This window comes from Drosophila melanogaster, chromosome 2R, assembly GCF_000001215.4.
Source record: "Drosophila melanogaster chromosome 2R".
Lineage (NCBI taxonomy): Eukaryota > Metazoa > Arthropoda > Insecta > Diptera > Drosophilidae > Drosophila > Drosophila melanogaster.
In genome coordinates, this window is record NT_033778.4 from 24,046,811 (window position 1) to 24,060,336 (window position 13,526).

At 42.5% G+C, this 13,526-nt stretch overlaps 5 protein-coding genes and 1 long non-coding RNA gene across 13 annotated transcripts; 3 read left to right on the forward strand and 3 right to left on the reverse strand.

Annotated features, from left to right (window-relative positions):
• Positions 1-334: 334 nt before the first annotated feature.
• On the reverse strand, positions 335-2,093 carry gammaSnap1 (gamma Soluble NSF attachment protein 1). Its single transcript, NM_058121.4, has 7 exons — positions 1,959-2,093; positions 1,829-1,896; positions 1,525-1,640; positions 1,256-1,450; positions 1,116-1,186; positions 695-1,049; positions 335-511 (listed from the first exon to the last, which is right to left on the reverse strand). Exons 1-7 carry the CDS (start codon positions 2,021-2,023, stop codon positions 473-475), a joined length of 909 nt encoding a protein of 302 aa, NP_477469.1. The 5' UTR covers positions 2,024-2,093; the 3' UTR covers positions 335-472.
• On the forward strand, positions 601-6,225 carry sei (seizure). Of its 3 annotated transcripts, NM_001299885.1 has the most exons (16): positions 601-738; positions 806-1,193; positions 2,613-3,487; positions 3,553-3,796; positions 3,849-3,919; positions 3,982-4,092; positions 4,153-4,307; positions 4,364-4,484; positions 4,547-4,667; positions 4,731-4,849; positions 4,907-4,961; positions 5,027-5,162; positions 5,220-5,359; positions 5,585-5,778; positions 5,845-5,939; positions 5,992-6,225. In NM_001299885.1, the coding sequence occupies exons 3-16, from the start codon at positions 2,621-2,623 to the stop codon at positions 6,128-6,130; spliced, it is 2,568 nt and encodes an 855-aa protein (NP_001286814.1). In that variant the 5' UTR covers positions 601-738; positions 806-1,193; positions 2,613-2,620; the 3' UTR covers positions 6,131-6,225. The 3 variants fall into 3 exon arrangements, with proteins under 3 accessions (NP_001286814.1, NP_726408.1, NP_476713.1); NM_166653.2 differs by lacking the exons at positions 601-738; positions 806-1,193 and adding an exon at positions 2,393-2,473; NM_057365.4 differs by lacking the exons at positions 601-738; positions 806-1,193 and adding an exon at positions 2,393-2,437.
• ppk29 (pickpocket 29) lies at positions 6,107-10,327 on the reverse strand. 5 transcript variants are annotated; one of them, NM_001299886.1, is made up of 12 exons: positions 10,272-10,327; positions 8,324-8,474; positions 8,002-8,161; positions 7,597-7,942; positions 7,389-7,525; positions 7,237-7,333; positions 6,980-7,167; positions 6,826-6,908; positions 6,717-6,764; positions 6,569-6,651; positions 6,388-6,509; positions 6,107-6,325 (listed from the first exon to the last, which is right to left on the reverse strand). In NM_001299886.1, exons 3-11 carry the CDS (start codon positions 8,061-8,063, stop codon positions 6,498-6,500), a joined length of 1,056 nt encoding a protein of 351 aa, NP_001286815.1. In that variant the 5' UTR covers positions 8,064-8,161; positions 8,324-8,474; positions 10,272-10,327; the 3' UTR covers positions 6,107-6,325; positions 6,388-6,497. The 5 variants fall into 5 exon arrangements, with proteins under 5 accessions (NP_001286815.1, NP_001097442.2, NP_001137749.1 ...); NM_001103972.3 differs by having other exon boundaries at positions 6,564-6,651; NM_001144277.2 differs by having other exon boundaries at positions 6,564-6,651; positions 10,258-10,327.
• On the forward strand, positions 8,496-10,789 carry CG13563 (uncharacterized protein). Its single transcript, NM_001103973.2, has 4 exons — positions 8,496-8,709; positions 8,763-8,824; positions 8,880-9,079; positions 9,143-10,789. Exons 1-4 carry the CDS (start codon positions 8,661-8,663, stop codon positions 10,671-10,673), a joined length of 1,842 nt encoding a protein of 613 aa, NP_001097443.1. The 5' UTR covers positions 8,496-8,660; the 3' UTR covers positions 10,674-10,789.
• Positions 10,790-10,987: 198 nt separating this feature from the next.
• eEF5 (eukaryotic translation elongation factor 5) lies at positions 10,988-12,673 on the forward strand. Of its 2 annotated transcripts, NM_166654.2 has the most exons (5): positions 10,988-11,092; positions 11,674-11,881; positions 12,122-12,323; positions 12,386-12,472; positions 12,529-12,673. In NM_166654.2, the coding sequence occupies exons 2-4, from the start codon at positions 11,676-11,678 to the stop codon at positions 12,455-12,457; spliced, it is 480 nt and encodes a 159-aa protein (NP_726411.1). In that variant the 5' UTR covers positions 10,988-11,092; positions 11,674-11,675; the 3' UTR covers positions 12,458-12,472; positions 12,529-12,673. The 2 variants fall into 2 exon arrangements, with proteins under 2 accessions (NP_726411.1, NP_611878.1); NM_138034.3 differs by having other exon boundaries at positions 11,043-11,096; positions 12,386-12,673.
• On the reverse strand, positions 12,667-13,103 carry lncRNA:CR44814 (long non-coding RNA:CR44814). Its single transcript, NR_124721.1, has 2 exons — positions 13,004-13,103; positions 12,667-12,925 (listed from the first exon to the last, which is right to left on the reverse strand). It is a non-coding gene; the product is annotated as a long non-coding RNA:CR44814 (long non-coding RNA).
• Between the last annotated feature and the right edge of the window lie 423 nt (positions 13,104-13,526).

Below are 13,526 nucleotides of genomic sequence, written 5' to 3' on the forward strand. Positions count from 1 at the left end.
TTGCCAGGCGCCGGCAAAGTATCAACATGCGTCGTGACGCGTCGCGACGTTTGTGAAGCGTTTGGAACGGTGAAATGGCACACTTTCGATCTTTCAAAATGTCAAATATTTTAGGGTGCTTTAAAATACATAGTATAGTTTGAGTTAATTTATTTATTTATATTAACAAATTGCACTATACTTTCGTGTAATAAAGCTGAAGATTTACAGATTTGAATCTTAACACATTCGCTGTTTTGGAACATAGAATATATATACATAGTTTACACTTATAGCTACAATTTATTACTTCAATATCAATTCATCCCAAAGCTAATGATATTCTTTGTTGTATAGTATTGATCTTAGTATTTATTAATTAGTACAACGATTGCGATGAAATTTGTATTTAACAGTTAATATAATATGTTAAAAGCGATATTATTAACGATAAATATATTTTGACTAACAAGCAGACCGAACATTAAGAAATTTAGCACAAGCCACCTTCGTCCTCGGCGTCGTTGGTTTCCTGCGAGAGAGAAAGAGAGAAAATACGAAATTCTTGTTAGCTATTTAGTTTACTGCTTCGCACTGTCCCAAGTCTTCTATCGACAACAAAGGCAGATTCAATCGCCTATCGATAACATCATAATAAGAGCCAAATTTACAAAACAAAAATTGCAAATTCCATTTTTAGAATAAAAATACTCACAGCAGCAGTGTCGCCAGCCTTCTTCTCCATCTGTATACCCTGAGGTAGTGGAATGTTTTTAGATAGAATAGCGTACTCAACATCCATATGTCGTATGAATGGGGATGCCAGCATCCTAGCAGCTAACTCGGGATCCTCGTCATCGAAGGCTTGCAGAAGGGTCTGCAGTGTGGACACTTCCTCTGGCTCGCAGCAGTTTCCCCACTCCCTGAAGGTCTTTTCGGCTTCCACGGAATCCCCGCGAGCCAGTTGGACCATCACCAAGGCCACAACTAGGCGTCCAATTTGTCCGTAAGATTCCGTTTGCTGATTCAAGCTGATCTCCTTTTTGAGCGCATTCGTGGCTTCGTCGTACCTGGAGTGATTGGATGATATAAGCTAAGGATACCCAAAGTGATTCGTTGCAATCATAGGTACATACCTCCTTAGTTTGACCAGTATCCTGGAAACTTTTGATGCATACTCGGCTGCTTGACGGACGGAATCCTCGATCTGTCGGGTAAGTATAAAATTAATAGTTTAAGAATGGAATTGACTAGAGCAGTGTCAAATAGGACGAACCATTATGACTTCTAGAGCATGCTGATAGAAGCGCAAAGCCATGTCAGGATGCTTGGATTCAGTTAACTTGGCGGCTTTATCCAAGGCGGATGCGGCTGCCTCTGGGGAACCGTGCTGTTGATACAAACTCGCCGATTTGTTGGCGTATTCCTCAACTTCGTGTAGCTTATCGGCATCCTTTGACAGCAAAATGATCTAGAAGATGTGCACATTTAGAGGGTTTAAATTTCCTATTAACTTCACTTATATTAACTTCAATTTAAGCTCACCTGTTCGTATGCCTTTGCAGCATGGAACCAAGACTTGTTGTTTTTATAGGCGTCGATTGCCTTCAGAAAACACTCCTTGCTCTTATCATAACTTTTAGCTATTCGATATGCAGTGGCTGCAATTAAAAATGTAAAAGAAAGATACATAATTGTACACCAATATGTGTGTATCTTGCAAGTTATGGATACTTTGGGATAATCGTTAGCTGTAATTCATAGTATTTACATATCTCATTGATGTCACAATGTTTTTATAGATAGATACTCTGGGTGATATTAGTCACTCCTACTTTGTGAAACTCACCAGCTTTGGAATACTCATCCGCAGCACTATCGTAATCAGGAACCCATTTCAGCATGGACAACTTCAAGCTGCAAATAAAGATGGGTGTTATTTGGAAACCCCTTTATAAGGATATTTTTGTTGGGGATACCTCTTCTCGGCCTGCTTCACCAGGTCCTCCGCTTCGGCAATCTTTTTGGCAGCGATTCCCGACATTTTCAACCACTTTTGTTTAGCAGGAAAAATCAATTGTTTACGTTTGAAAATAGTGTGACCGAATGCGAGAAGGAAAATAACAATGGTTCGAAAATCACGGTGGTTTCGAATCTTTGAAAACCGAAAGCAGTACGCATGTCTGAAAATTTCAGAAAAGCAAAGCCTGATTACACCGGGAAAAAAAAGTTGGTCTTATAAAGCAGTTGACTTCGAAATGAAAATGCCATGTATTTACATACATCTATTCATTTTTTTATTTTATCTATGATATTTAAAAAGTAGAGTATGTGTAACGAACAAGATCGAATTGAAGTGTTTTTAATTGATTGAAAATGATTTTCCACTCCTGATTTCTCCGCGTGCATGTCATACCTGTTCTGTTTTGATTTGCAAGTAAATAAGAAAGTGCATTAGGTAAGAAATCGCAGTTTTCGCCAATTTCAATCTGGAGTAAGTGGAAATTTTGGATTTATTATTAAGTTGTTTTTAAGCGAAGATTTATTTGAATTTGCTTACGAATCCGGATATTCTGAGCTTTGCGAATGTTTGATTATAATTTGCAACACTTTTTCGTTTCTATACTTTGCAGACTTAAAAATGTCCCACAAATCTTGCGTGGAACTGAGCGAAATTCGAAAATTGGATAAAATAGTGCAGCAATGCGAGCTGTACATGTCCAACAACAATATTAACGATAATGCGGCCAAGAAACCGCCTGTGAAGGAATTCAAGCGCAATTGCCCTGCAAAATCGAACAAATTTGTGGAGAGGGAACTCTTCTCGCTCATGTGCAACCTGAACAAGATTGAAAAGAAGCAGGTTTTCGTTTCAGATATCCTGATTAACGCCAGCATGTTCGACGACAAGAAGGAGAGTTTGGCGCGGTTTCCGAAAAACGTGTCCGACCACAACACTCTGGTGTACCACAAATTCCTGAGGACTCGACCCACTAACGATGATGAAGCCCTAAAGCTGAAGGCTGGTGGAAAATCGAAGGAGAGGCCAGGCACGAAAATCACGGCAGATTGCTTCTTTTCGCCTCTTCTATTCAAAATCAACAACAAAAGGGAGTGCCTGAAAAAAGTGAAGCCCATGAAGGGGGAAAATGCTGTCGAAACCAATGGTATCCCACTCGAATCCAAGCCAAGTCAGCACAAAAAGCAGAAAAGTTTCAAGAAATGCATTAAGTGCGACAAGAAGAAGCTGTACATTAAGAACTATCAGGTGTCCGCCCGGCGGGAATGCGATCTCCTCTGCTCGTATGATCCCTTGCGTAAAAATAACGCCGACCTCTTCCAGACCCACAAAGGCACTTCTTACGAGTGCATGTTCAAGAACCTCAAATACAACCAGGCCGAAAAGCCGACGGACAACGTGATGGGGAACTCCTACGACGACATGCTGGACAAGGAGGCTCTGCTCGGATCAAAAAGCGAGCCGAAGGGGCAGGATCCCAATGACATGGTATGCAGACATGGTATCTGAATCAGCCGATTAAAGTACTATATTTATTGAATTCAAATCATCAGATTACTTCCCTGGGCGGAAACATACTGCTGGACCAGAAGTTGCAGAATAACTACTATCACAAGTGGACCCTCCTGCACTACTCGCCCTTTAAGGCTGTGTGGGATTGGATAATATTGATCCTGGTGATGTACACGGCCATCTTCACGCCGTACGTGGCTGCCTTTTTGCTTGGGGAACAGGATTACCAGCGGCGGAACAGCAAATACATCAACTCCGATCCAATTGTCATCATCGATTTGATTGGTGAGCACTAATGCTGCATTTTGTGGGTTAAGCTATCAATGGAACTTTTCAGTGGACGTTACCTTCATCGTGGACATTATAATAAACTTTCGAACGACCTTTGTCAACTCGCAGGACGAAGTGGTCAGTGGCCAGCGTGGTGGAGTACTCAAATTTGGAAATTAAACAAACCACACTCATTCTAGGTATCCCATCCCGGACGGATAGCAGTTCACTACTTGAGCGGCTGGTTCCTAATCGATCTCGTGGCCGCCGTTCCGTTCGATTTGCTCCTGGTGGGCAGTGACACCGACGAGGTGAGAGCCATCTATGCACTCCTACATGGAATTGATTAATGCCTGCACTCCGCATTTCAGACAACTACCTTAATAGGACTTTTAAAAACAGCTCGACTCTTAAGACTCGTTCGCGTGGCCCGAAAAATAGATCGTTATTCGGAATACGGAGCCGCAGTTCTTATTTTGTTGATGGCGACCTTTATTTTGATTGCCCATTGGTTGGCATGCATATGGTAAACTAGCCTGATAATAGTCGATTTGTTTTTGGAATTGCTTAACTCTATTTAAGGTATGCGATTGGAAATGCGGAAAAGTCTATCGCTTCCAAGAACATCGGTTGGCTCAATTCGTTGGCCTACGATATTCAAGAACCCTATTTCGACAACCGCACTGGTGGTCCCTCTATAAAGGTAGAGTTTCCCTCCGTCCATCTACTCGTAATCCGCATGACTCTAAACCGATCCTCTTGCAGTCGCGCTATATCACGGCTTTGTATTTCACGTTCACCTCGCTCACTTCCGTGGGATTTGGCAATGTGGCACCGAATACTGATGCTGAAAAGGCATTCACTATTTGCGTGATGCTCGTTGGATGTAGGCAACATCGATATATTTCTTTAAATACGTGTAATGAGACCTTTAATTTCCCCCCTCAAGCTCTTATGTATGCAAGTATTTTTGGAAACGTATCTGCCATTATTCAAAGGCTGTACTCGGGAACCGCCAGATATCACACGCAAATGCTGCGCGTTAGGGAGTTCATTCGCTTTCACCAGGTATTGAGCACGCACATCCTATAAGTATAGAACTGAGCACCTATTCCTATTCTGCAGATACCGAACCCGCTCAGGCAGAGACTGGAGGAGTACTTTCAGCACGCCTGGACCTGTAATACCATCTGACCTCCTTCCTCTTCCCTAGCCTAATCCTCTAATAATCCACTGCCCTTTCAGATACGAATGGCATCGACATGAACTCGCTGCTCAAGGGATTCCCCGAGTGCCTGCAAGCCGACATTTGCCTGCATTTGAACAGAAAGCTATTGACGACATGTGCCGCTTTCTCGGAGGCAAGTCCTGGTTGCCTACGGTGAGTTTGTGTCCAAGCGAACCAGTATGGAAAATGAACGAGTACTTGAACTTGCAGAGCGTTCTCCCTTAAGTTTAAAACCACCCATGCCCCGCCTGGCGATATCCTAGTACACCGAGGAGATGTGCTCACCTCATTGTACTTCATAGCCAGGGGATCCATAGAAATCCAGAGAGCCGGCAATATTGTTGTACTTGGTGAGTTCAGTGATTTCGGACCAACTGTCGTACATAAAATTAAACTCATAAATAAGACACTCTCTACCTCTTCTTTTTTTCTAGTTGTGAACTGTGTTCTATAGAGATATAGTTGCATGCTAGATTTTCCGTACATTCAGAGTTTACTTTAATTACTACTGCATAAGAAGTTATAGTTCGTTGGCATTTGCAATTGATAATTAATCAAAACTCCTCTTGCTCAAGGTAAAAACGATATATTTGGCGAAAATCCGTGTATTTACCCAACGGTCGGAAAGTCGAACGGCGTGGTGAGAGCACTGACATACTGTGATATCCACAAACTGCACAGGGACGATTTGCTGGACGTGCTGGACTCGTATCCGGAGTTCCTGGAGAGCTTCGTTAGCAACCTGGTAATCACCTATAACATGAGAGATGTGAGTAAGCGGACCTCGTTGCAGTGAGTGCATAACTGAACGGTGGCCATATCCTGTTCCTTTCAGGACGAGCACTCTGGCGTCGATATCAAGCACCGCTACCTGAGAGCAAAGTCCTCCGACAAAATGAGGAGCTCTCCTGACATACCCTCTATAAGAATGTAAGCGAATACCACGTTGCGGGAGAATGCTGTCTTACGTACTTCTTTTCAGAGTCGGGCTGCGTTATAAGAAACAAAATGTTAATACTTCTGTGCATAAAGTTAAGAATGATAACTCCCGAGACCTTAATATCTTTATAGAAAACGAAATCGCAAACTATCACCTTGACTTGTTCGATAATAATAATTAGGGCTCACTTATGCTCGCTCAATCCGAATTATCTTATTTATTTGTGCACAAGCTGTTGCGAGGCTAAAGAGCGAAAAGCAATAAAGGTCCTAACCGAAAATCATGGTCTTGAGTTTTTTAATGAAGTACGAAATGATCTCCAGTAGGTTCAGCAGGGAGGCGCCGAAGAAGAGTCCTGCCACACTTCCGATGCCGACTGAAACGGGATTCGGCGGGATTAGTTCCGAAGTTAGCCGATTGGGTTGGCAGCAGGCATACCTATTAGATCCAGCTTGGTCTGGGTGACTTTTCGTTCGTACCGCACCGTGGGTGGAGAGGCTATTTGAATTTCGGTGATCTGTGTATTATTATTGTAGAGTGTTCCATTTTCAGTTATGACCCTGCCAGAGAAGATGGGCTATTAGCAAGGATATAAACTATTTTGGGGCCTTTACCCCACTAGACTTATCTGCTGCTCCACGCAGGATGGCAGGCAAACCGTACTGCTACCGACGTACTCCTTAACTCTGGTTGCAAACCCTTCTGTAATTCGATTATCATTAACATTGACAACGGATTTCATCGGTCAAAGTCTAAGACATAGTCACCTTTAATCAAGCAATCCGCGTGTTGCAATCCGCAATAGAGACTTTCGTCTGCAAAAGAAACAGGGCAATGAAGTCACCTTTACTTTCATCATTCAAGTGCCTCACGTACTGCGATCCTTTGGGTTGAATAGAGAGCAGTCGCAAGTTTTCATCTCAAACTCACTCCGGATGATAGACATGCAGGCCGAGAAGCTGCGTGGAACAGAAAAAGAAGAAGCAGAAGCAGGTAACTCCGGATGAGTAACTCACTCACCTACTCCTACCTGTAAGGAAACCCCTCGATGGAACTCTCGCTGGGGAACTTGCACTTGCGCTGGGAAATGGGCTCGTCGATGACACCTTCGTGGTTGTGAATCTCCTCGACGTTGAAGGCGTATGTTGTGGGGTCGGTGGAGATGGTATAGGTCAAGGAATTGAAGAAGGGCAGATCCTCGGGACTGTTGACGTACATCTTAGATGATGAGCACAAGTGTTATTTTGTTAGCTATGTGTTAGCCCAGCGAAACGTATCCCATCTCACCTCATATTTATACATAACAGAACTTCGCATGTAGAGTCGCAGACTTCGGTTGTTATCCAACGAAGAATACCTGAGAGGCATTTCTTCGATGCTGTCACTGGAGTAGGCATTTATTTTATTCGCGATTTGAACTACTAAATATTAACACTAACTAGTCCAATAGATTGTTCGCCAGAAAGCAGTAGCCCATTTCCGTCACATGAAACTTGAATATCTCCTCGCAGTCTGTCACCAATTCGCCACGAAAGTATATTTCTTTAAAGCATTCAGTACAATTGGTTGGAAACATCTAGAAGTGCAAATGGTAATTTAGTTCAAATATAATCCAAAGTCCCCCCCCCCCCCATGCGACACCGACACCTTTCTTCTTATATCCAAAATATTGAAATTGTACGGGTAACTTGTATTCTTGGTAGGCTCCTTCGTAAATATGTTGTTGGGGTTGAGAAAAGCATATTCGTATATCATTCTTGTAAAGGAGAAGGCAAAGTCTTCCTGAAAATACTCCCGCATCATTGCCTTGAATTCGTTAAACGCTCGGCTTTTTGTTAAGCAGATTCCTATCGATGGGAAGGTGTTTATCCAGCGACTGTAGGCGGTCGAGACCCCTATTGTCGTGGAGTCCGTTTCGTATCTGGTTTTCAATAGAACCAATATGGAAACGGTGCTCCATCCAGAAATGCCAATCACAAAAATCCAAAGCAGCCTGCAAAGAGTGATGGTTTTGCGAACCGTAGACAATATCCTCGAATCGCTGACTCTTACCCTTTATTTTCCACAAAAGACCTTATAAATCCTCGAAAATTCATTACTGACTTCCGCCACATTTCGTATTCATGAAATCCTTTCCACAATTTCTTCGTGACTAATTCGAAAATATATGATGTCCATCCTTTATTTAAATACGGAGGGATGCACGCAAGTTCTGATGCAAATCGAGCGTGTCGTTTAGATTAATGGAGAGATAAGAAGAAAACATACTCGTAGCTTTGAAATGCAACTGCATACTGCACGCAATGTTCAGATGCACTAATGGGTATCAAAGATGCGAGGGAATCGGTTCGTTGGGCTGCGAAAGTGTGCATACCTTTTGAAAGTGTATCCAACTATATAGATGCAACAATTATAACTGAAGATGGGCTTGTCCAAGCGTTGCGTTTTATGCTCCATAGCACACACGCCACCATTTGGATGCAGCATCTGGGCACTGACTTGGCAACAATCATTCACTCGGGAACCTAGGCGGATAAAATATAATAAGAAAATTAAATGCACATTTACCACAAGTGTGAGTGATCTGGCAAATGCATATATCCCTGAAAAGTCGATCATCTCTTTGATTCCCAGCCAAGTAGCAAGTAATGTGGATGAAAAACCAATGCTGCTAGTCTTGAACTGTCTGCAGCCAAAATCAATCGCTCAAGATGCTGGGGAAAGTGAAAGGCAGCATTATTGTCATTTACATGACCACTGGTATGGAGGTTAAAATCAATAAATTCGAATTAAGCTCACCCGCTTCGCTTCAGGACTGCTGTACATACTGCTGAGCATAAAGTCATCCGCCAGCTACATGAGGCCAAAACGCCAGGTAAGCATTCGACGCCAGGAAAAGCGAAAGTATGAACGCCCGCATCGACTTTCAGATGTGGCCCGTGGATCATCCAGGGATCGTCCTCTATAGACAGCACCCGAACGCCATGCGAAAGTTCTACTGGTACAACGCTAGGACCCCGATCCTGGTGGGCAAAATGCGTCTAAAAAACTACATGCGCAACATGCACATGCTGCCCCGATACGTGCCCTCACCTGTCCAGTTCCACGAGGCCTATGCGAACTCGAAGAGGTCTATATCAGCGCACATATCATCCATTTGTGCATACGTATAATCATAGTGGATTTCTTTCAGGAGCATCTTCAGGGACTTGAGCCAAGTGAATGGGTTCAAGAGCACACTCCTGCCCATTGCTACTTCCACCGTTGACTTCGTTGCGGCCCCGCTCAACACGATTGAGTACAGTTCCCCTCCGGTAAACGCACCTATTGGTTTCAGTTCAGCCCCAGTCAACGCCTTCGTGCCCCTCACGACGGGAACCCTTCCGAGCGCAGAACGCCTCATTGGCGCTCCGAGTCTGTGGAACCACTCCGAAACCCACGCCTCCAACGACGGCTGGAACAAGTGCCGCGAAAACTGCCTCCAGATTCCGTTCCAGGAGTATGCCAAGGACCAATACAGCTCGCAGAGCAAGACCAGTGACCTGCCGGTGACCACGACAACCACTTTGCCCTACTTCAACTACGTTGCGCACACCTACTTCACCCTTGACGACGTGATTCTCCCCCATTCCGCATCGAAACTCGGCAAATCTCCAGCACAAGACCAGCAATTTCGGCCCAGTCACCAAATTCTCACAACGGAAAGGCCCCAGGAGCTTTTCACCGAGCGGTTTCAGCACACCACGCCGCCTCCAACTACAACAACCACGACCACTGAATTCACTTTTCCGGGGAAAACCACTGCTTTGGAAATGGAGTACAGATATAGCACCCGACCAAGCTGGTTTAGCCCCACTACCTCCAGCACCACAACAACCGAAGCTGCGGCTTCTGAGGATCCCCCGAAATGGACAACTCCGCAACCCGCTCAGAACGTCTATTCCACGGCGAATGTTACGACAGGATCCTATAAGCACAGACTAAAATCCCTGAAAGCGACCAAAAACTTCTCTTCAAGCATTGAAACTAAACTGAAACTTTTGAAGCTTCATCTTAAAAACCTGGTTACAACTAGGGAAACGCCGAAGAACGTTCAGAATCTAACGACTACAGCTGTTCTTGACAACCACACCACTTTGGAAACGACTACAACAACAACTACGCCCACACCGCCAAGAAGAAGAACAAACGTCAATAGAAAACTGAGAAAACTGCGAGTTTTGGCATCGACCAAAAAGGTTCCGGTGCAGATTTCGAGAAATTCTACAGATTCCAGCAAAGCCATGGGAGAATTCAAAAAGAGTTTACCGAAAAGAATTTACCAACGGCGCAAGCACTTGAACTCCACTGCAATGCCAGAAGCCGCGAAAAACACAACAGCTGATACCGATATCGAAACGATAAAAAAGCTTAAGCGCCGAACAACAGCAACACCCCGGAAATCGACGAAGGTCGATGATAATGTTATCGTTCGAAACGCTACGCAGGCGATAAGTCACACTTTGGCAAAATCTCGCGCCGATGGTATATCAGAAGAAAAACACGCTTTGGTCACAGAATCGGCAATTATGACTATTTCCAGTGGTACTTTAAAAATGAGGCAGCCCCATATTAAGGCAAGGTCAAAGCCGCAAAGGTCCAGAAAAATGTCGCACCTGGAAAACGATAATTTCATACCGTCGTTGCCCATTGAGGTTTATTTTAAAAAAGTAAATCAGCAGTAAATTGCTATAGTCTTCGAGTCATGCGTATACATTGTGTAAATGAACAGAGCAAACTAAAGTCTTAACCATTATTTATACTTACAGAGACATTTTAAGCACCAAATACATAATAAAACAAAAAATTAAGTGTTTACTTGCAACATACATACATACATACACATATAGCTTATAAATAGTTGTTTTCAAATTTAAGACTGAGTTGGCAGGCCATTGTAAGTTTGGCGAAAATACGGCATCGGCCTTATCGTTCCATTCCCACAGTTCCTAAACTGGCACAGCGACCGGTGCTGACAATCCGTGTGCTAAGATGCAGCACTGTGCGTTTCTTATTATTGACCGGAAACAAAACGTGGGTTTGATTCGATAGCAGGGTTCTTTCATTTTACATCTTCGGTTGGAACAGTCACTGGACTTTGCAAGTAGGTTAGTAATTTCGCATTTTTGTGTATAAAAAAATTGCAAATTCGCCGGAGAAGCGGCGGACGACCTAAATGGCACTTACAGCCGGAGGAGACGGTCAAAAACGGCTTGGAAGCCAGAATTAACCTCCGGTCATCTCGGCACATTCAGTAATATGCGAAAGAAAGTGCTTACACTCACACAAGCACACATACACACATACAAGTGCAAAAATGCAGTACACAACTTTCAAGTGCCGTGTGTCTCGATGACTTTGCCAAATTAAATGTTTGAACACTAAAGTGCCAAGTGCCTGGGTATGCAATTTGGCATATGACATTTCGGATACATACATTTGCCGACACATATATACATACGTATGTATGCATTTTTTCGGCTTGCACACACACGTATTTACATACATATGTGCGAATCCGTCTGTGTCTGTATGTACCCATAGAACGCCGAGGTATATAATGTGCTTTCAACACCAGCTAGTGTCTTTGTGCCTAAGTGTAAATGCATTCAAATCCCAATTAATCGGCAGTTAATTAAATAGATAAATAATTAATTCAATCACATCTTGTGTCTTGTGCGGCAGATATGGCTGAGTTGGACGATCAATTCGAGACCACGGATTCCGGCGCATCGACGACCTATCCCATGCAATGTTCGGCATTGCGCAAAAACGGATTCGTCATGCTGAAGTCGCGGCCATGCAAGATTGTCGAGATGTCTACTTCAAAGACTGGAAAGCACGGACACGCCAAGGTTCATATGGTTGGCATTGATATTTTCTCTAACAAGAAGTGAGTATATTCGCATATTTCTTCCTATCTGGTGGCAGCAGCATTTGCGGAGAACACAAAGGAAGCGACGCGCTGCTCTTGAATGTAATCAACGAAAAGTGTGCGCAAGCAATCTTATCTTGGACCAAAGTTATCAATAAATTTATGGAGGAAAATTAGAGTTCAACGCGGCGACGCCACCTCAAGCCAAATCCAGATCCTCTTACTTAACGCCTGCTTTGTCTATCGTCGTCTTTGCAGATATGAAGATATTTGCCCATCTACTCATAACATGGATGTGCCCAATGTCAAAAGGGAGGACCTTCAGTTGATTGCTATTAGTGACGATAGCTTCCTTACATTGATGACCGAGAGCGGAGATCTGCGTGAAGACTTGAAGGTTCCAGAGGGCGAATTGGGTGAACAATTGCGTTTAGATTTTGATAGTGGCAAGGACTTACTGGTGAGTTTGCCTCGACACCATATTATTATTTCGCAGAGAATAATTTAATTATACTTTTTCAGTGCACCGTTCTCAAGGCGTGCGGAGAGGAGTGCGTTATCGCAATTAAAACCAATACTGCTCTGGACAAATAGGCAAAATGTGTCGCTGTAAATTTCTGTTGCATTTACATCTGAAACAAATTTATTCAAAGATGCTGTTATAGGCTAGTTGGCTCTACATCTTAAATCTGGTTCTAACGATTGTAATTAATATAACAGAAACTCGAAGCATCATGTTTGAATAACTAAGTAACAAGATACACGTTTGCCAATAAAATTTTTTACCTAAACGTCATCCGTAAAACTATGATTCTCCTGTTTTTCATTGGGTTTAAGCTCTTTATTTCAGCAAACTTTATTCTAATTCGCACAGCTAAATGGGAAAAGTAAACAAAATGTTGGTCTGGACGCACGAATGAATGGCGTCACTTAGCATTGTGATGGTAAACGGCGGGAACCAGATGGGGTGACGCTACCGGTTTTGAATGGGTACAAGATGAACTTGTATTATTGACAACGCTACTGAGCTTTGCTACACCCCATTTAAAAGTGTAGTGTATCCTGAAAAAGATAAGGTACTCGGATATAGAGAATGGAGGAGGCATATTGTTTGAGGCAGGTCGGAATTTCGTATAGTACCAATTTATGTATGTACATGTACATATGTACGGTTTAAATGCCGTTGTTAAATAACATTTCAACATTGATGTACCGACTTTCGGAAAGGTCAAGTAAAAGTACAAAAACAATAAAAACAATTTTCATAAGTTGTAAGATTAGAAGAATAATCGATAATTTTTTAAGCCAAATGCCAATCAATCGATATACCAATTGTCTTGTAAATCGGTTTAGTAAGTTGATAGAGAAAATTCAAATAAGTATTTCTTCAGCTAGCAGATATAAATTACTTGCATAATCATAAATAAATATTAGATTGAACTAACAAAATTGAACTAACTGAACTAACAAGAAGATAAAAATATTTACAACGACCGCTATGAAATGTAGTTAAAAAAATGTAAATCTGAATTTTAATTAAACTTAAAATATATCAACTAGTATTTAACATTTTCAACAAAAAAAAAAGATTTCTTAAAGCCTAATTTCAAATTAAGAATAAATAAAAATATAAACTCATTACACTCGTTTCAATTCCGCGTTC

What these genes read in the sequence shown, in the direction of transcription:
- gammaSnap1 (NM_058121.4), bottom strand. Translation starts at nt 2,023, where the DNA reads ATGTCGGGAATCGCTGCCAAAAAGATTGCCGAAGCGGAGGACCTGGTG. An exon ending in GTGAAGCAGGCCGAGAAGAG is followed by an intron (nt 1,897 to 1,958) that starts GTATCCCCAACA and finishes CTTTATTTGCAG; the next exon opens with CTTGAAGTTGTCCATGCTGA. An exon ending in ATACTGGTCAAACTAAGGAG is followed by an intron (nt 1,050 to 1,115) that starts GTATGTACCTAT and finishes CAATCACTCCAG; the next exon opens with GTACGACGAAGCCACGAATG.
- sei (NM_001299885.1), top strand. Translation starts at nt 2,621, where the DNA reads ATGTCCCACAAATCTTGCGTGGAACTGAGCGAAATTCGAAAATTGGAT. An exon ending in AGTTCATTCGCTTTCACCAG is followed by an intron (nt 4,850 to 4,906) that starts GTATTGAGCACG and finishes CCTATTCTGCAG; the next exon opens with ATACCGAACCCGCTCAGGCA. An exon ending in CGGCAATATTGTTGTACTTG is followed by an intron (nt 5,360 to 5,584) that starts GTGAGTTCAGTG and finishes CTCTTGCTCAAG; the next exon opens with GTAAAAACGATATATTTGGC.
- ppk29 (NM_001103972.3), bottom strand. Translation starts at nt 8,063, where the DNA reads ATGTGGCGGAAGTCAGTAATGAATTTTCGAGGATTTATAAGGTCTTTT. An exon ending in GCGAACAATCTATTGGACTA is followed by an intron (nt 7,334 to 7,388) that starts GTTAGTGTTAAT and finishes TGCCTACTCCAG; the next exon opens with TGACAGCATCGAAGAAATGC. An exon ending in CTGTTATGTATAAATATGAG is followed by an intron (nt 7,168 to 7,236) that starts GTGAGATGGGAT and finishes TCATCATCTAAG; the next exon opens with ATGTACGTCAACAGTCCCGA.
- CG13563 (NM_001103973.2), top strand. Translation starts at nt 8,661, where the DNA reads ATGCTGGGGAAAGTGAAAGGCAGCATTATTGTCATTTACATGACCACT. An exon ending in ACATGAGGCCAAAACGCCAG is followed by an intron (nt 8,825 to 8,879) that starts GTAAGCATTCGA and finishes ATCGACTTTCAG; the next exon opens with ATGTGGCCCGTGGATCATCC. An exon ending in GCCTATGCGAACTCGAAGAG is followed by an intron (nt 9,080 to 9,142) that starts GTCTATATCAGC and finishes GATTTCTTTCAG; the next exon opens with GAGCATCTTCAGGGACTTGA.
- eEF5 (NM_166654.2), top strand. Translation starts at nt 11,676, where the DNA reads ATGGCTGAGTTGGACGATCAATTCGAGACCACGGATTCCGGCGCATCG. An exon ending in GATATTTTCTCTAACAAGAA is followed by an intron (nt 11,882 to 12,121) that starts GTGAGTATATTC and finishes TCGTCTTTGCAG; the next exon opens with ATATGAAGATATTTGCCCAT. An exon ending in ATAGTGGCAAGGACTTACTG is followed by an intron (nt 12,324 to 12,385) that starts GTGAGTTTGCCT and finishes ATACTTTTTCAG; the next exon opens with TGCACCGTTCTCAAGGCGTG.